Source organism: Calliphora vicina, chromosome 4 (assembly GCF_958450345.1).
Source record: "Calliphora vicina chromosome 4, idCalVici1.1, whole genome shotgun sequence".
In the NCBI taxonomy this organism is placed as follows: Eukaryota; Metazoa; Arthropoda; class Insecta; order Diptera; family Calliphoridae; genus Calliphora; species Calliphora vicina.
In genome coordinates, this window is record NC_088783.1 from 90022649 (window position 1) to 90043867 (window position 21219).

Sequence of the window (21219 nt, forward strand, 5' to 3'; positions counted from 1 at the left end):
CAGGTACTGCAGCATTTCAGACGTCTTTCAACGTGTCTCACCTTCAATTCGTATTTCCCTGCTTTTGGATGAATCCCGCTTCCTGCAAACGTTTTGAAATTACTGACTCAGTAGTTCCAACTGATTTTGCAAGCTCTTGTTGAGTTTTCATGGGTATTTCAGTCACGGACAACCAGCCAGAAAATGGACATAATGATTTTTAATTATTCACAGCCGATTGATCATTAAGAAATAACTGGTTAAGTATACGAACTCTTTTCTGAATAAATATTTGCTCACGGGAAATACATACAGTAGCGAGCATAAAAAATGCAACGCCATGCAAAGTGATTTTCAACAGCAGTGATTTAGCTGAAAAAGATATCCAATTATCCACATCTGCTGTTTTTATATTCTTATTGATCATTGGCAATTATTGTATGACATTTTGTCCAATATTTTTGTATGTAAGGATAATTATAAAATTTTTAGTAAAAACAGTGGTAGAATTGTGCGAGCAAAAAAAGTGCAACTACGAAAATTTACTTATTTTTAAAAAATAATTATAAAAAAAATGCTAAAAAAACTATTACAATGTTGCATTACCATCATTTACTATTAAGGCAAATAAATTTAAGGACATTAAAATTCAAAAGGATAAACATTTTATACAAAAAAACGCCATACTCCTATTCCGTTATAAAAATTTAGATATAATTAAGAACTGGGTTATGATTAGAGTGCCGAAATAATTTTGATGGATACTTTAGAATTGGATTTTATTGAAATAAAACTAAAATGTTAGATATTGAAGTAATCAAGGCTGTGTTACCTGATCCATGAAAGGTGACATCATATATTTGATGCTACCCAAACGAACACATGTGGACATGTATGACTATTGCAACCTCCAAAAGATAATTTAATGCTGCTAATATAATGAGAAAACAATTCAATAAACCATATGAGGGGCTTAGAGCACAAGGGATTCAAGTGACTAATGTTTAATAATGAGAAAAAAGAGGTTAAAGTTAATTTACAATAAAAAATATTAGATCCTATCTGGAATATTACTTTTTAATTAATAGAGATACTGAGATATATTTTAATAAATAACATATTTTATATATAGAAATACCCAAAAATTACCTTTGAAGTAATTAAAGTCGCTGTTGCGGCAGCAAACTAAATGTTACGGCATTAACACCGGATAGAAATAATAAAACACTTTAAGGGAATAAACGCTGTATTTTAGTTTCACGTATTAATTCAAAACGATGCGTTTTATTATCTAAAATATAAAGTCACATTAAATACATTAAAAATACTACAGTAAAGAACTTACTTAATTCCAGTGTTTAAAAACCTAGACTACAAGTAGCAGTAGCAACGAAAAATCACAAGTAGTCTAGTTAAAAAATTAATAAAAACTCGGAGTCAATCAATTACTACTACTACTGCTACCTTCACATTTTGGTAGCAATAGTTGTAGTAGTACCAATAAAAGAAAAAATTGAAAGTAGCAGAGTAATTTATTTTCTATTGCTACCTTAAAAAAGAAAAAGTTTTTATGTAGCAGAGTCATTTGTTTTTTTATTAATTCTGCTACTTTTAAAATTTAGTAATAGAAGTAGCAGTTGAGGTAGTAGAAAAAGTAGCAGTTGAAGTAGCAGCTAAGTAGCAGTTGAGGTAGCAATAAAAGAAGTAAAAAATAAAAATATTCAGCCAAAAAAGTATATTGTGTGTTGTTGTTGTGAATGTTCGGCTTTTTTGTTATACACACAGAAAATACGATCTTTCTGTTAGCAACACGAACATCTGAGACGACTAAAAACGAATAATTCTTTCAAACACTCTCAAAACAAAAACAACACACAGTGTTTAATTCTGTAAATTTTGGTGTTATGACTGGAGACTTTCTTTTTTGACTACTTCTATTGCTACCTCAACTGCTGCTTCAACTGCTACTTAACTGCTACTTTACTGCTACTTCTAAATAATAAAAATTAAAACTCGATATAGAGCAGTAGCATTGATTTGTATGCTACTCCATTTACAATTCAAGTTTCATTACTACTGCTCTGTTAAGAGTTTTATATTTTGAAGGTAGCAGTAGTTTTTAAAAAAACAAGAAAACGAAAAAAGACAAATGTTACTGCTACCGCTACATACACTTTTTAGCAATAGTTAAAAATTTGTTAGTTATCGTAGCTTTTTAAACACTCCTTAATTCTATCCCTTTCTATTAAACGCAGTTTGCTTGAGTTGCTGAAGGATTTGCCACTGCTTTCGTAGGCAACCCTTATCTGGCACTACCGGCGTCTGGACCATATTCGGACATCCCAATAAAAAATGGTTGGGTGTCAGAGGTTCCTGATCCGTACTATCTATTGAAAGATGTGTCAATGGTCGGGAATTGACCAAATGTTCAGCTTCTATTAATAGGCTCATGAATGTGTCAAGTTGAGGAGATTTTTGCCTCAATGTTGCCTCGTTCCCCTATCGCTACGTATTCGCACCGGCAAACCTCTTCGGTTAACAAAATTTCTAATACATAGTATTACTGCGTCCGTCCTTACCGTTAGGCATGTGAAGAGGGCCACCCACCTTTTCTCACTTCTTCGACCCACCGAGATCAAGAACGGACCCATGTAATCAACACCTGTGTACGAAAATGGTCTAACATACGGGAAAAGTCGATCAATCGGATGTTGTTCCATCAACTGCACTCATTTTCCTACACAACTGACATTTCGCCTTAACAGTCCTTATTATCTGCCAGAGACTTGGTCTCAAAATTTTACTCGTTGGCAGCATATATTGATTCTTGATTCTGGTGTTTGAAATCCTCGTGGTACTGATTTACAATCTAGTTTGTAAGTACGTGTGTTTTGGGTAAATTATAGGCTCTCTAGTACAGGTTGGGAGGCAAGTAGCGTTGCTTGTTCGTCTAGATAGTCGAATCATACCGTCATTACTTAAATAAGGGTTAATTTTATAAATCGAACTTGATTTTGATACTGGCTTACTCAATTTCAAGTGTTTATATTCCTCTGGAAAACTGTTACGTTGAGCTACTTTGCACAAAAATAATTCGGATTCTTTGATTTCCGTAGCCATCAAATACTGCTGGAATTCTGCCATTGAATTTTCACCACCATTGGCACGTGCTTTGAAAACCTTTACTGCACGTCTGACCCAACCCATAACTCTGAGCAACTTGTAGTAACTTGAATACCTATCAAATGGAATAACTGAGACATATTGTACCGTAGATACAAACTTTGATCTTCTTTCGGATTTACATTCATACTCTGACACATCATCTGGTAACCTCGGCCATTGTTCTATGTTCGTCTTTAAAAACTCAGGTCCCTCCAGGCAGCATGATTTGGTTGATGGAGATACTCTTGGTCTCGTGGCTTCATCTGCAGGGTTTTTTAAACCGGGTACCCATCGCCATTGATCCTCTTCAGTGTATTCCAATATCTCGGAAATACGATGTGCAACAAACTGTTTATAAATTCTGCAATCTGATCGAATCCATTTAATCACTGTCTTAGAATCGGACCAGAATGTTACGTTTTTTGGCTCGATATCATGACATTATCATTCTACTTAGCCTGACACCAAGTACTGCGGCTTGAATCTCAAGGCGCGGAATGGTAAGTGGCTTTATCGGGGCGCATCTTGACTTTCCGGCAACAAAGGCTATATCCACAAGCATGGTATTGCTGCAGCAAAAGCCACCTCACTTGCATCCACAAAGACATGCAGGTCATTGATAGTCGTAGGGTCACAGAATGTAAGACTATAACACCTTGGTATTCTGATCTGTTGCACTTTTTCGAGTTCTTTGTACCATTTAAACCATTTGTCATACACTTGCTCAGGAATTGGCGAACTCCAGTGCAATTTGTATCTCCACAGGTCCTGCAACAACAACTTTGATACTATTACAACTTTCGCCAAAAATCCAAAAGGGTTAAAAATTGACATTGTAAGACTTAGGATCTCACTTTTTGTCGGCCGTCGATTTCCTTTTAAAACTGCATCTGGCACCTTGTTAAATTTTAGAACAAAACAAAAAGTGTCCTCTGCCGGTAACCAAAACATTCCCAAAATCTTCTCAGACGATATTTCACTGCTATTTAAATTTGTCGAAAATATTTTACTTAATTTGGATTCACCAATATCCCATACATCGCTGAACTCTTTAGAATTCGACACAAATCCCCTTAATTCGAAGTTTGCTTGCTGATGAATAGAAATTACATCTCTGCTCACGGGAATTGCATCGTCGACACTGTCGAAGGAGTCCACGTAATCATCAACATAATGGCTCTCAATTATAGCCCTTGCCGCCCGGGGATGTGAATTCTCATATTGCATTGTATTTATATTTTTAACGTATTGGGCCGAACAGGGAGAACTGGCTGACCCAAAAATCATCACCTGCATCACGTACACATCCGGCGATCTTGTCGTGTCACCATTACGCCATAGGAATCGTTGTGCAACTTGGTCTTGCTCCCGAATCTTCACGCGATGGAACATTTCCTTAATATCTGCACAAACACCAATTTTACGTTGACGAAACCCATGTAGTATGGATATCAGGGACTTGGGTTGATATTTGCAAGGGCCCATCATTAGCCTTGAGTTAAAAGATTCACCATTCACTGATGCAGATGCATCGAACACGAGGCGACGTTTATTTTTTTTATTCACATTAATTGTGGCAAAATGCGGCAAATACCATACACGGTCATCAGTAGCAGAAACTTCTTCCGGCGATAATTTTCTGGCATACGATTTGGAGACGTATTCCTCTATTTTTTCATAATACCAACTGGCCAGATCTTTATTTTTATCCATTTTGGCTTCCAGCAACCGAAGACGTTTCATGGCAATAGTATAGCAATCGGTAACATCTAGGGATGCCAGATTCAGATTCGCAAAAAGCTAGACAAATCAAAAAAAAAATGGATATTAAAAATATGACCGAGAAAATGTTAATTTTGGTTTTGTATAAATATTTTTTTAAAATATATTTATATCCATTGTACACGGCGCTACAGTAAAAAAAAGCTAGGAAAATGAGCGAATTCACTTAATTGTGAATAAATTCGAAAAGAATCCATCGATTTTTATGATCGATATCTCATTTTGTTTCTATTACATTTGGCTTTGCGATTAAGCAATAAATCTGAACAATTTCTCCTGTTTTCGATTTTTAATGATTTTTTTAAAACAAAAAAAATTTTATTTGCACGTAAAAAATATATTTTTTGCTTCAATTTGTTATTATAACTCCAAAACTACTGAGCCGATTAAACCGCAAGATATATGTGAAAATTTGTACATAGCATAGGGACAATGTTTTCAAAATTCAATCAATCGAAAGAACAACATTAACTACTCAATTTTATGTATATCATACAAAAAAGTAAAATTTTTTGAAAATGAACGAATTTACTTATCTCTGAATAAATTCGAAAAAAATCAATCGATTTTTATGTTCGATATATTATTTTGTTGCTATTATATACGCTTTTGCGACAAAGTAATAAACCTGAACAATTTCTGCCATTTTAGATTTTTAGCTGGACAAATTCAATTTTTGCTTGAAACTGGACAGGCATCAAAAAAGCTGGACAATCCAGTAACCCTAGTAACATCAAATTTATTTTGCCTCCATAAAAGGCCTGTCTCATACTGAAGACCGATTTCAACGTAGTACGCTGAAGAATTTCCTCCGCTACTTTGTCATCATGTGATGTTATCAACTTCGTATTTTGAACACCAAAATTTTCTATAGTAAAATAATCAGCTATTTGTTGTTGAATCTCATTCAAAACATCCACATCAATTCTACATACACAGAAAAAACTATTTCTTAAACCGTTTCAATTCAAGTTACAAATATATCAAAAATGCACGTAATTTTAAATCGCAATCAGTTTTCTTTCCAAACCCGTTAAAAAATTTAAAGTTGGACAAAAACTGACTGAGTTACAGGTCGATAAGTTGACGAACATCACTGAAAACAGTTTTTTAGAATTACTTCTGATTTTGAGGGTGTTTCTGAAATTTTTAGACACAATTTGTAATGTATTCAACAAGACCTATAACCCACGCTGGGTCGTTTTCATAGTTTTTTTTCATCGTAGTACCGTGTTATTAATATACTCGATTCCATTGTTTTGTTTTTTTTTTTGGTAAATAATCCATAAAGTACACTAAGGTATTTGAAAACATGTGATGACATTAATCGCTAGATTTTAGCTGATCACTTATCTGAACTCAATAACTCAGTCCATGTGAAAAATTAATTTCAATATTAGCTTAGAGCACTTCATATGCTAACTCCATATGTTAACTTGTGCTTTAATCCCCTCATATATCATTTACAAAAATAAATTAAGCGCCTGTGCTTTTCGAAGCAGGTCCTTTATGCTTAAAATGGTCCAGTCGTATGATATGGAAAGTCAATTAACGTAATTTTAATTTATTCGTGTCTGATAGTTTCGATCTGTTACTCAGGCCGTCTGGTCACAAATATTCCCTTAAATATTAAATTAAAATAGTAAAAAATTGCAATAGCTCAGTAATCACGTAAACTAAATATATGATTCTATGAAATAGAAACAGTGTCAAATTTAATATTATTTATAGTTGTCTTCCGCTGTTTTGGAATTCGTTTACTTACCAAAATAAATGGATATTTGAATATTATTTCATTATTTGTAATTTTTAAAGACCACATGACGTCATATGATTGTGAAAATATTATTTTAGCATTAAATTTCAGCACCTTTCTAACATTAACTAGTCATATCCTTTAGATCATGAGCTCTTATACACTCAGTTTTAGGCACACCACGACAATTACTTGATTTCATTTTCATAGAGAATATCCGCAAGATTTTAAATTGGTAAAAAAATAAATAAAAATTCTTAAAATTTTCTTGGTTTTCGAAAAATTCACCATATTGAACCGAAAATGCTTCATTCCTTAATTCTGTTATCCTTTGTAGATTTCATATCCTTGAATTTATTAGTGAAGTAGTTTTGACTTACCTGCCTTTCACTTAAGAGCATTTTGCATATAAGTGCACAAAACTTGTGTTTTGTATATTTATTTACCAAACTCCATATAAATTCGTTAATTTAAGTGCATTGTTCATACCTGCACATTTAAGATAATTGCATAATACTTTTGGAAGCTATAACTGGTTTTTAGCTGCCTAATACAAAATTAAATCAAAACAAATAAGAAAATACGATTTTGAATGAAAAAATATGTTGTACACATCTTAATAATTTTAAAAGTAGCTAAAATATCAATTTGACGTTATTTTCAGGCGGAAAAATCACAAAGCTTCGTGTAAATTATTTGCCGTTATCTGCTTTTTTGGGCAGTAAACAGTAAATGCACTTACCAGCATCAATGAGCAGGTAAGTGCATTGAGGTTAACTGCATTTTTAACTTACCTGCACAAAATATCATGCAAAGTTGATTGTGCAGATAAGTCAAAATTACTGTATTAACAGTAAATTACTGTATTGTAAACTACATAGGGGCAAAGATATGTTAAAAGGGGCGATAAATCAACCACTGGGTTTTGATGTAAGTTATCGGTATCATAGAAAAGGTAATTTTTAGAACCCATTAACTTAGTAAAAAAATTAAAAAAATTTTGCTATTATAAAAATACAAAAAAAAACAATTTTTGAATAAATGCGAAAAAAAATACCTTACCATTAATTAAAAATTAATAATACATAAAATATTACAATTATTCTAATATGAAAACATGATTTTCATCACTACTATCGTCTATATCGCTTTCATCTGAAGTTGATGTATCGCAGGTTGGCACGAAAAATTCCGATGCCTCCTGTGGAAGATCGTTTATATTTTTTTTGGGAATTTTTCGGAGTCGTGTCATTACAAGATCTGAATTTATGAGAAGAAAGTTAAATATATCGTGTATGTATTAGCGTTAGTTTAAAAGTTAAACTAATGCTAAAAATAGTTTAAACATTTTCAAAATCTTATTTGCTAATAAAAACTTTATTGCTATATATTATTAAAAACCATTTAGCAAAGATTTATAAAAAAAAAATTCATACAAATGTGTACTTAAAACTTTTGGTATTTTAATAAAATCGAAAACCGCAAAAATCCGCAAAATGTTAAAATAGAATATAATTCTATACATTCCCTTCTTTAATCAACATAAAATAGTTATGGGCATTTTTGCGCATTTATGCTGCTTTTTTACTTCCAAAGAACTTTGTTCGGAGTTTACCAAAATTTAAGTACTTGCATTCATAATTTCTTTAAAAAAATACCACAAATCAGTTCCCAACTACATATATCAATATTATTAATACAAATATATATTTTATTCAATAATGAATAGGATATTTTAATAATCAAATATACACCATAATATTCCATTTTTAATAGCTATTAAATGTAGTATTTTTTTCTTACGTTTGGACTGCTGCTACTCTTAAAATAACGCTTTGAAAAAAAATGTTCTGAACAAACTATATGTATAAAAGTGTCCTCTTTCCAAAGACATATCATTTGTTTTGTAAAACGCATTTTTCATTTATCGCCACAAGTCACCATATAGCTGCCCCATCGTGCAGTATTATAGTTTTTAGCAATTTTTTATAATTATTTTTTTCAAAATTTTAAAAATCAAGTCAATTTTCTTAGAGTTGCATTTTTCTGCTCGCACAATTTTACCACTGTTTTTACTAAAAAAATTATAATTATCCTTACGTAAAAAAATATTGGACCAAATGTCATGCAATAATTGGCTATGATCAATATGGTATGGTATGGTATATCACATTGCATGGCGTTGCATTTTTTAAGCTCGCTACTGTACATATCAGTTTCACTACTAATTGTTAAAATTTTTAGATTTAGAAAATCCAAAAAAGCGGGAATTATGAATCCCGAGCGGGACGCGGGATTTCAAGACTAAAAGCGGGACAATCCCGCGAAAATCGGGACATTTGGCAACCCTACAGTTAACAAAAATATTGCGTACAGATTGTATATAAAAAATTATAACTACTATAACACAATTATTTAATGATGAAGCAGGGTTGCTGGTGGATATGCCAACACATCATTCTGGCAATTCAATCGATGCACAGTGGCGCCCGTAGAACAAGTGAGGTTGCAAAAATCAAAAATTCCATGTGCCCTTAAAAAATATTGAATAAACAGATTTTTGGTTCAGAAGATTTCGTTCTTTAAAGTTGACTGATTTTCAGTTTTCAAAAAACAGACTATTTTCAGGTAATTTGGTCCGCTACATAGTTTACGATATATTTGGGGGATTCAAACGGTCTGCTATTAGGTCGTATTGTCATAATGTCGTAAAATATTTTTTAGTTTAAACAAATACTTGTTGTGCTGCAAAAAAAAGTGTTATTTTATGACAAACCAATAAACATAGTTCTAAAAGTTTATAACTTTTTTGTTTGAAACCCAACAAAAATTTATTTAAACTAAAAAAATATTTTATGACAATACGACCTAATAGGAGACAGTTTGAATCCCCCAAATATATCGAAAACTATGTAACGGATCGTCATTATTTTTGATTCTATTGATAGATCTATTTATTAGGAAAAGAATAAACAAAAATTCTACTGTTTGCTTTGTATTTGTCCAGGTAAATCGATATTTACCATTTTTCAATGTTTCTCAACTTTGATGGAAAATAAAAAACTATCAATTTCAATATTTGCCATATTTTCAAAATAAGTTCTTTGATTATTCCTATACATATATACAAATTTCCAGCAGTCCGTCCTTGCCCCATTTTTTGCTAGAGGTAAAAGTTTGAAAAAAGACATGGTTCCAAACGTATTTACCAACTATAATTTTTTTTCAATATTTCTCAACTTTGCTGGAAAAAAAAACTATAAATTTCTATTTTTGCCATATTTTCAAAACAAGTTCTTTGATTATTTCTTTACCTAATGCAAAAATTTACATCTGCCCGTTCTTGTCCCATTTTTTGCTAGAGGTAAAATTTTGAAAAATACATTCAACGTTTTTTAAAATTGTCATTCTAAATAACAAAATGTCAAAAGGTCAATCCCGCAACTCCTAAAAATTGCAGCAAAAATCCCAAAAATGGTATTTTTTACAATTTTACCCACGGGGTCAACATTTCCTTCTGGGCTGGGAAAATACTTTGGGGATAAGTAGGGAACACACCAAGGTTTCTAAAACGGCTTCCCGTTTTTTGATCCCAGCTTTGGGATTTTAGAACATGTGGCCCAAAGGTGAACTTTTGATAAAAAATAGGTCACATTCCGAAGGGCGTAGGGGCGACATACTCGAAAAATATTACATGTTTTTTATACCAAAATGTTCTTCGTAAAGATACCTTACAAACAAATATTAAATTGTTATATGTTCTTAAAGAAAGTTTATTTTGAATAAAAAAATCAACTATTTTTTGAATACATAAATTAAAAAACATTTTTTTGTGGATCCGTAATTGATATTGTTCTGAAATCTTTTGTATGTTATTAATAATTTAGTTGTCTAACCAACAGGTCGAACTTTTGGACCGAGGCCATTCGGTCCAAAAGTTCGACCTATATTTTTAGGTCGGCAAAATTTTAAAATTTTAATTTTGAAATGCCTATAACTCGGAAATTATAAGAGATAAATAGCACACGCATGCTATTCCAAGACCTAACCGAGCGCTTTCCAAAAATATAAAAATCTTTGAAATCGGATAGTAACCAAAAGATTGTACATACGTGTTTAAAAATTTTACATGTCGAAGGTACCCTAATCATTTGTAGGGCCCATTTTAATAAGTTAAACTGGAATACTCCGTGTCAAATTTTATCCCGAACGGATGAGCCGTTTAGAAATGCCAGATTTATTTCCCAAAAATTTTGATTCTGCCCCACTGTGTGGTATAGATTTGGAGCTGGAGAGCATTTTCATGTTATTCTCGATTGCCTGGGATGTGGCTATGAAATAAACTCTGTTGCTTTTGAAAAGCATACACTTGAAACCAGGAATCTATATTTGAAAAAATATCCATGGTATTACATGCTTATAAATACTTTTTCTGCAGTTTGCAAAAACCCCAATAAATTTAAATAGGAATTTTAAGACCCACAATTTTGGCTTTGCTTGTAGACCAGGATGTATATATTGCAGAAGAATGATATGAAATATATATCGCACATGTTCTGAAAAGTGCATATCGCTTAAAATTTGCGTTTTTGATTTGAAAACGCCAAACTGGTGTTCTGACAAACGAAAACGCTAGAAATTTGGCGCTTTCAAACCGCAAACCGCTGCGTTTTCCAGAACATGGACGTATGATATTACTTTTCTTATCTTTATTATTGGGGGATTCAAACGGTCTGCTATTAAGTCATACACCCTTATTCTACATTTCGATTGCGTTCCCGCATTCAGTTACGCACAAATCGAAAAATGGTATTCCAAAAAAAAACTGAATCGAAAGAAAAAGAAGAAGACAAGGCTGTGTTCAATTTAGCTGATTTACTATGAAACGCATGAAATACAAACAGACAAATTTAGAAAACTTGTCAGCACTTTACAAAAAAATCAAATTTTGTACAAAAAACAGTGATAAATACCAAAAAATTTAAATTAAAAACATAATAAATTAAATATAAACAACTTAATTACCAAAAGAAAAAAATTAACTATTTCAGTGTGATGAATCCTGTAGTGCTTGAGGTGATATTTTATTTTTTATACATACATATTTGTAAAAAAAAAAACAAGTAAAAGTGCTATATTCGGCTATGCCGAATCTTATATACCCTTTACCTTTGTTGTGGATGCATTATTATTTTTTATAATAATTAGTATACATCAGGGATGTTAAATGAAGTTTTCAATTTTGTACCACCCTCCAAAAAAAATTGTACTTTTTGGACCTTCGCGGTACCATTTTTTTTAGTATATTAAAACATCAAAAAAGTACATAAAAATTTAATTGTACACAAAAAACAAAACTTAACATTAACATAGATTAAATTAGCTACTACCGACCAAAAACTACAAATGTTTTAATTTTTTACTGAATTCAGCTCTAAGCTCTAAATTGAATACACAAGGCAACAAAATCGGGAAAAATTTAGAGGCTTTTTAAACCACTACATAATTTTGATGTATTGTGGTCCAGTAGTACAAATATGGTCCAAATTTTAAATTCTATGTAGAGGCTTTTTTAAAAAAAAATGTTTAAGTAAAATTGAGCTTTTTATACTTTTCTCCACATAAGTAATGATAACTCAAAAACGGTTACTCCGATATTATTAAAATAAACTTAAAAAAATTGAAATATACATAACCTATATTCCGTTTAATCGGCTAAGTAGTTTCGGATTTATAATAACAAATTGAAACAAAAATATATTTTTTACGTGAAAATAATAACAAAACAAATGTAAAATTTCCACTCAAAGTTTCGATTTTTCATGAATTTTTTAAAACAAAAAAATTTGATATTTTCATGTAAAAAATATATTGTTTGCTTCAATTTGTCATTATAACTCCGAAACTACTGAGCCGATAAACGCAATATATAAACGGATTAAAGGTTATGTAAATCTCAAATTAACCGTTTTTGAGTTATCATTAATTATGTGAGGAAACGTCTAACAAAATTTTGTAATTTTACTTAAAAATTTAAAAAAAAAAATTTCTCCATAGAATTGAAAAATTTTACCATTTTTGAACAATGGTACATCAAATCTATAAAGTGGTTGTTCACGTCTTTTTTGCTGTTGACCTGTGTTATTGATTGAAACAAAATATGCAATTCCCATTCGGGAACATTTCTACTAGTAGATGTACAATACTACTTGAAATAACATTTCCAGGAGTAAATTTATGGAACCAATTAACACTTCGTTATTAAGGTTGACTTTAGTTCTCAAAACTCAAAATCTTATATAAAATTGTTTGTAATTTTCTTTAATTTCCTTAACAATATCAATATTGATATTCTGTTTACAAATTGCTTGTGGTTTTTGTAAAAGTTGTTTATATAAAATATTTTAAATTGTACCAAATGAGACGTGGTAGTACCACGGTACTTTAGAAGGTCAAAGTGTACCAAAAAAAGTACAATTGTACCAACTTTAACATCCCTGGTATACATACATATGTATATCGCCCACTTTCAGCGTATAGCATCCTAAATATATCAAGAAAACTTTTAAAAATTTTACATTTAATTGCTGACGAACAGATTAAACAGAAAAAAACAAAATATACAATGCAATGAAACCAACACACATCCAAACATACGTTTGGTTGCTTTTTTTTAAAGCATGCAATAAATTGTCTTTTTTGGATGATATTTTCAGAGGTTGTCCTTGTTTTTTCCTTATATCTCGGCCATTTGTGGACCGATTTTACAAACTTCTCGCAAGCATGTCTGACAGAATTATTGAAGATTTGGATCCCGAATATATCTGGGGTCTTCAGAAAATTAATTTCAACAAACAGACGGACATGGCTTAATCGACTTCGCTATCTATAAGGATTCAGAATATATATAGGAATGACAAACTTATATATACCCTTCTCACGAAGATGAAGGGTATAATAAGGATTATTTGTTTTAATTTTTAGAGTAAATGAAATCGATAGTAGCAGCGTTGTTGTTGGAAGAGGAGAAAACGTCTTCCGGAATACAGATTTAAGACCTGAAAAGCGGAAACTGAGAAACAGTTGCAATCTATTCGAGATGAGTGATCAATTGTAAGATATTTTCGATTGTTACTGTGTGAAATAATTATTTAACTTTTATAGATTTAAAAAAAAACTTTCAGATAAATAAAGATGTATTTAAATATGTTTAGACACTTTTACACAAGATGCAGCTACAACCGAGCTGTAGCTGCATTGAGTCCTAGAAGGACCTTGGTGCAGATTGCACCGTTGGAATAAATTAAATAAAACTTAAAAATTTATTTGAAACAAATACAATTTATAATTAACAAAATAAATATTTTTTTTTTTAAATTTTTATTTATTATTTATTGAATCTTCATTACGTAATGAACTAACAACAAGTATTTCAAATCTTATATCTAATAAATTTAACTTAATTAGTCCAGCCAGTGCCGGACGAAAAATTGTTTATTCATTGTTGATTCTTCCTTCTTGTCTTTGGATTAGGTCTGCTGTGTCCCTTCTTCTTAATCGAGTGTGGCCACGGTTATCTAATATGTTGCGGGCCAGTGGGTTTGGGTGAATTTCAAGTTTTTTTTAAAATATTTTTGTACATTTTTCGAGATTTAATTTTTTACAAGGGGCACGTTTAGATCTTTGTGAATATTCGGGTTTTTGAAATAATACTTTTTTCAATCCGATTGCATCTAGGCTTTCTAAATATTTATTCAATGATTCCATTTTTCGAAATTCCAGGAGCTTTTTAAGTCTTTTTATACAATCTTTAAGCTTCGATTTGAGTTAGGGGGAACTGTGCAATTGCCACTCTCTTCTGCAGATCTGCAGAATTAATTCTGATTTGTCGGGGGGTTTGGGTAGCATGTTGAGCAGCCAGTTTGAGATTTTTATCGAAATTGATAAGAGAGTGATCGATGTTTTCTGGTTTTCTTAGCGGTATGTTTTCCGAGTAATGTGTACTGAGGTATTTTTTATATTTGACATATTTTAAAAACCGGTTTTCGGTTTCTTCGAAAAATTGCAATTTAATATAAACCGGTTTCGGTTTCGTTTTTTTAATAATAACCGGTTAACCAGTTTTTTGGTAAAATATTAAAACGCCTAGAAATAAGAAGAAAAGCAGTTCTATTTATTAAAATAATAGTGATTAAAACAATTTTGATTACTTCTTTTAACCTTCACAAGGTATTAGGTTCAAATTTGTCCCATTTTGAAATTAATATTTAATTTTTTCTAAAAGTTATTGGTTGATATTTTATGAATTTTATTTAATTTCAAATGTCAACAACTATGTTGAACTATGTTTGTTTTAGAAAAACAAATTGGCAAAAAATATCTATAAACGTCTTTGGGCCATATTTGACCTGGTGCAAAAATCTTGAATTTTGTTACGCACAATCAATATAAATTTTTTCAGCTTTGTAGCTCTAATATATATCTGTATCTTTTCATCATACTTGCTATACATTATACTCGATGCCAAAGCTATGTTTTTCTTATCCTTCATAAGGTCTTCCCAATTTTACGCATTTTGAATTTAATATTTAATTTTTTCTAAAAATTTAATTTATTTAATTTCAAATGTCAACAACAAAAATTTATATTCTATTTGGGTCAAATTTGACCCGAAGATCGTTAATGTCAGTAAATTTGAAGAACTTATGAAGGTTAAAATAATCTCTTAGGAATAAAACAAGTTTAAATGCTTTGGAGTATATCGATATTTTCTCTTGTTTTTATAAAACTAGACATTGAGATATAGATAACAATGCATTGAGCAAGATTTCAGGCCTTCCAGATCACTTGTGATATTTGTCTAAATATAAAAAGTCTTCTAAAATAGTTAGAGTATTTCTTTTAAGTTTTTTAATTTTGAATGTTTTTTTTACACTAAAACTCATGAAAACACACTTTTAGAAAAAACCGGCTATTCGAGGAGAAAAAACCGGTTTCTTCGATATTCGAAATGTGAGCTTTTCCCGAAACCGACCTTACCAAAAAAACCGGTTATAACCGGTTGTTAAAAACCGATCCGATCAACCTAGTAATCAGTCGTGATCCCTAGAATGTGTGCTTAGCATTATAATCGCCAACAGCCAGGAAAATTCAATATAATATATTTAAAAAATATATTATATTGAATTTCTGTAATTGAAAATCTAGGGGGTGAGTATATCGATGAAATCACTAAGTTTCGATGAAAATCTTCAAGACAGATAATCTTCGCAAAGATCACAGTAGTGTTTGATTCGAGATTTTATTAAAATTGCCAAGCCTCCGCATGCTCTACCTCTGGTATCTTTGGTATCATATATTACATATCCATTTATTCGAAATGAACTTCTGGACGTCAAATGAGTTTCAGAAACCAGCATTACATCAATTTGTTGATGAAATTTACATTTTTTAAATTTCACTTTTTGTTAAAACCAAAACAAATGCAACTAGCATTCAGTCATACAAAAACCAACATAGAAAAAATTAACTACGATCAAAATGCAGAATACGTAAAATCGAAAAGAAAACAATTAAATTTCAGCTAGAATGTCAAAACCTCACACTGTGCAAACCAAATAAAGCAGACAGTACGGCTTCAGAGATTTCACTGATCACGTCTTCAATGATCTTCCAAAACCTCAAACGATCTCCCAGCTTACCCGCCACCTACCAGCAGTTCGTCACCAGCTTGGATTTCGTAAAATACACAGCACAACAACAGCATTAACCGTCATTGAAACCCAGATCTTAGAGAAGGCAGAAGCCCGGGACACACTTCACTTCAGAGTATTCGAAAGTCGAAAAATAACATTTATTTCTACCCGAAAAAAAAGTCTTATTTTCTGAGTTTTATGAAAAAAGTCATAACTGCTACAGTCCCTGGTTTTTGAATTACAGATTATTTTAACATTTTTTTCAGTAAAAGTGAAATATAAATTTAATTTTGTTGACTCATTGTTTAAACTTATTTTTTTCAGTTTCAGAAATGATCGCCAGTCCATTTGAAACTCGTTCAGACAGTTTTTACTTTGTTGATAATCGACTTGTAATGCACAACAAAGCCGACTATGCGTACGATGGTGGAATACCTGTTTAAAATTGAAGTGCGATGTTCACTTTCTTTTGAAGTTTTTTCCAGAATTATTCAAATCAGACCTTTTCAATAGAACTATATTAAAAAAGTATATTCTCATCAATGTTTTTTTTGGTAAATATGATAACTTCATTAATTAGTTTAATAAATTTTTAAATATTTTATTTTTAGCATGAAGTTTTCAGTCATGAAGTGTACGAAAATTACAAATTTCGGACAAAAACTAGCTTCTAATATACAAAAATGAAATAATGAGTAACTTTGCACATGGATTCATGCTGACTGAAGTTTTATTAAATTATGCACTTTTGCACTTTTTATTTTTTTAGTACATATTCCTCGTTTATTTATTTTGTCCAATTTATAATTATTTTACAATAAAAAAATTTAAGAACTAATACAATTATATTCTTTTATAAACTTGCGGTTGTACAAAAACTGTCTAACGGTATTATTTTGCTATACCTTTAAAAATGAAGCGAAAAAATTTAATTTATTTATTTACAAAATATTTTATAAAATAAGTTCATAAAATATAGGAAAAAGTACGCGGTGACAAGACCATATGCGCTCATATTAATAATAATAAAGTGAAAAATTATATTTACATATCTACAATCCATTATTCAAAATTAAAAATTTGCAAAAGAAAATAAACTCTTCATGAACATCTGACTAGACATCCTGAATGTTGTTTTGTTGTAGACTTTTCTGGATTCTCTTGATGTTATTTGTAGTCGCACAAACGAGTACATCATCCAACAGTAGTCCTATCCGGATTTATATGTTTATTAAACAGCAAGAGATTTGCTACATACCATTTCATGTCAAGTGAATCAACTTTTGAAATTGATGTCTTCCGGTCGGGATGAAACTTGCACCAAGGTTAGTTCTATTTTTCAACAAGATCGGTCGAGAACATTTGGCCAAGCAGTAGCTCGTTTCTGTATTTCTCGCATCGGAAAACTTCTCACATGAAGTGTGAAACAAAAAATTCCATCGTTTCTCGATGTGCGAGAAAAAAATGTTTCTGTATTTGAATGCGAAAACACACAACACAGATTCTGTTCTTACTGGAATATTTCCAGTAATTAAGTGTCAAATGCAAGACAAGCCTCTACGAAAGAAAGAAATTAAAACAGAGCTAGGCAATACCTATGCACGCGTGCTTTTCGGCCGTTACTAAATTTACAACATCGTACTCACACGTATTAAAAACTCATTCAGTCTCGTTTGAGCGTTCATTGAAGAAGGTTGTGTTGTTGCATGTTTCTTGCTTTTGTACATGAAGATTACTAATGCAAGCATGAAAAAAAATAGTTCATAGATAGTTGTAGATCTTATTCACAATTCATAACTAGCTTAGTTATTGCTTTGACATATAGAGAAAACAAAATATCGATAATATTTTGATCGATATATACTGTAATTAATTGAAAGGTTTATAAAGCTATTAAGAGACTATTTTTGTTCTCTAAAAGTACATAAAAAATGTATAGTTTTAGTTTGTATGTAAATCAATTAAAATAAGGGTATGTAGAATGAAATTTTTCAATAGAATGTTGTTGACAAAAAAAAAACACATCTCTAGATTATTTTCTTTTTGTATACATGTATTAAAATGAAATCAATCAGCTGTTTTTTTGAATGTATTAGTAGTTGGCATTTAGTTACAACTTTACCCATGATTAAGTGCTAACTAATTGTGCTGAAATTAACCAATTGTGAATAACTTAAATAGGTACTTAAAAAAGTTATCACTTGGTGATCGTTTATGAATATGCGCCATTATTTTTAATTAAAGTACCACCATTTCAAAATTAAAATTTCTATGCCTGTGTTGTAGTGAATATGAGAGTATAAATTTGTCTCTTTTCTTATTTTTCGCTCTTGCAACAACTGACCAATCGCATGTGTTGCCGGGCTCTGAATTAAAATAAAACTAAAACAGTGAAAGGCTAAAAAAATTTAAAATGCCAAAATATAACAATTGTCTTTTATAGATTGTCATCATTTAAATATAAAATAAAAAGTAAAGTGTGGCGCTTATACTTACATGTGTATATATAATTATTTTATTCAAACTCTGTGCTACTTACATTTTCGGCTGATTTGGGTTCCATATTTATACATACGATGTTAAAAATATCTATATTTTTTAAAATTTAATTTTGCTCACACCAATTTCAAATGTGACTTGTTTTGACAGTTCTTGTGAGAAACTTTTCGCAAAATATTGTTACAGAAACACTTTTTCTCACATCCTTCCAATAACACAGTGCAACAGTGAAAAAAGCACAAGATCATGACAGTATAGGTTCGACTCTACTACCAAAGGGTAGTTAAACCCCATACTCAGTTTGTCCATTTTGGTAACCAATTTTTTTTTTATGGTCCCCCAAAGTTTCTGAAAATCAGTGGGGCCTCTAAAAAAGGTGTCATCAGTTTTTAGTTATCAGCTAATTCAGACTTTGTGATACGGATTAACTTTATATGGCAATAATATAGCTAAGAGTCTGCCAAATAAATTTTGTTAATTTTTTTTTCCAAAAAACAGCTTTTTCGTGCACTTTTGTTGAAAAAATATAGGAAGAAAAATTATTTTTTTTTACTTTTTTTAGAATAACTCCCAGGGTCTATTCATTTTTCACTAACAATATTTTGCAAAGTTGTAGCTACGGTAAAGTTGAACAATTCTTGAGAACATATCAATGCATTCTGAATGTGTCTAGTCACTCTACATAGCACATAAAGATCACTTTGTACCTTAACAATTTTCGTTTTTTTTTTATTTGTTGCCGCTAAAACAAAGATTTTTTGTAAAAATAGTATTATCAAGTCCACACTTCTATGTTGTGCTGTATTATTTACTCGGCTGAGGTGTTCGGAATGGGGATCAGTGGGTGGACCCTCAATGTCAGACATTTAAAAAAAAATGCCAAAAAGCCATTTATGATCCGAATGAGCTGAAATTTCAAATATAGATAGACCTTGAGAAGGTCTACAAAAAATATGGTTTTATCTGTAGTTATCTCTTTTAGTTCAAGATATATTTTGGTTTAATATTTTTTAAAATTTTGCCCAATCTTTTTTTCGTATTTTATATATGATGGGCCAACGAAAGGTCGAAATTTGTTTTATTATATATGACGTATATTTGCGATAAAATTCTAAAGAAAATAAAATAAACCTGATAAAAATTATTTCGACCCTATAAAAAGTTACACGCATCCAAAGTTGAAGCACCTTTTTATATATTTCAACTTTGTATGCGCGTGTTTTTTAAGTTTTTACCCAAAAAAGTCCCCATATTTTTTCTTTTATAAAAAACTAATTTTCTTCGGGACTATATACATTTTTTTATGATCTGGAAAGAGAACTTAATGCAAAAACGTATAAAGTAAAATTTAACTAACTTAAGCGGACATTGTACCCCCAGCCCTATCCAAACTTGTCCAATTTTGAAAAACAAAAATTTAGGTTTGAGTAAAAAATTCTAAAATCGCATAGCACCGATCCCCAAAAACTCATCATACTTGTATAGCCCTATATGTTGCTTATATACATACAAAACGTTTTTACTATCATGCTGTAAATAACGTCAATGTCGGCTGTTTTCTAAAAAAAAATCAGTTTTTGGAACAAATTTTCGCCGTTTTCGGTGTTTGAAAACAAAGAATGGCAACATTAGTGATGCCATTGACTTAAGATCTATATTACTTCCAAATTTTATTGTGATGTCTGTAACTGTTAAAATTTTACATTAATTCAAAGTTTTTATTTTTGTTGATGGAAAATCACCATTTTAAAATATTGTTAGTTTTTAAGGTAAATGACGTCCGAAAAATCACAAAAGTAATTCATTTTACTAAAATGTCAATCTTTAAGTCATAAGGTTTCCACCGCTGTCAAAAACTTATATAAAAAGCTTATATTTACTCTTCAGAAGTTTTTTCATATCTTGCATCAAGCCGATCTTGCGTGATCAAGATTGTATAAAGTGATGCGCCCGGATCATACCGACAATGATTTGCCCATTCTTTGTTATTCTAGCACAATAGAGAAGTATACACTCGAACATACATTTTTAACAAAAAAATTTTGTTTCAGAGTCAAAAAATAGTAAAAAACTAAAATTTTTAAGCTACAAAGTGATTTTTGACAGCTATTTAGAGTGCCTAAATATGTTCAGATTGCATTGATATGTTCACAAGAGTTGTTCAGATTTGCCGTAGCTACAACTTTGCTAAATATTGTTAGTGAAAAGTTAGGAGTCCCTGGAAGTTATTCTGAAAAAAGTAAAAAAAAAATGTTCTTCCTATATTTTTTCAACAAAAGTGCACGAAAAAGCTGTTTTTTGGGAAAAAAAATTTATTTGGCGGACTCTTAGCTATATTATTGC

General features: G+C 30.9%; 1 protein-coding gene across 1 annotated transcript in view; it reads left to right on the forward strand.

Annotated features, from left to right (window-relative positions):
• The window catches only part of unc-119 (unc-119 lipid binding chaperone), a 91842-nt gene extending 74622 nt beyond the window's left edge, over positions 1 to 17220 (forward strand). The window contains exons 3-4 of the mRNA XM_065507498.1: positions 16702 to 16931; positions 16989 to 17220. Coding sequence (XP_065363570.1) covers positions 16702 to 16820 — 119 coding nt within the window. The 3' untranslated portion in view covers positions 16821 to 16931; positions 16989 to 17220. The remainder of the gene's footprint in view (positions 1 to 16701; positions 16932 to 16988) is intronic.
• Positions 17221 to 21219: the final 3999 nt, after the last annotated feature.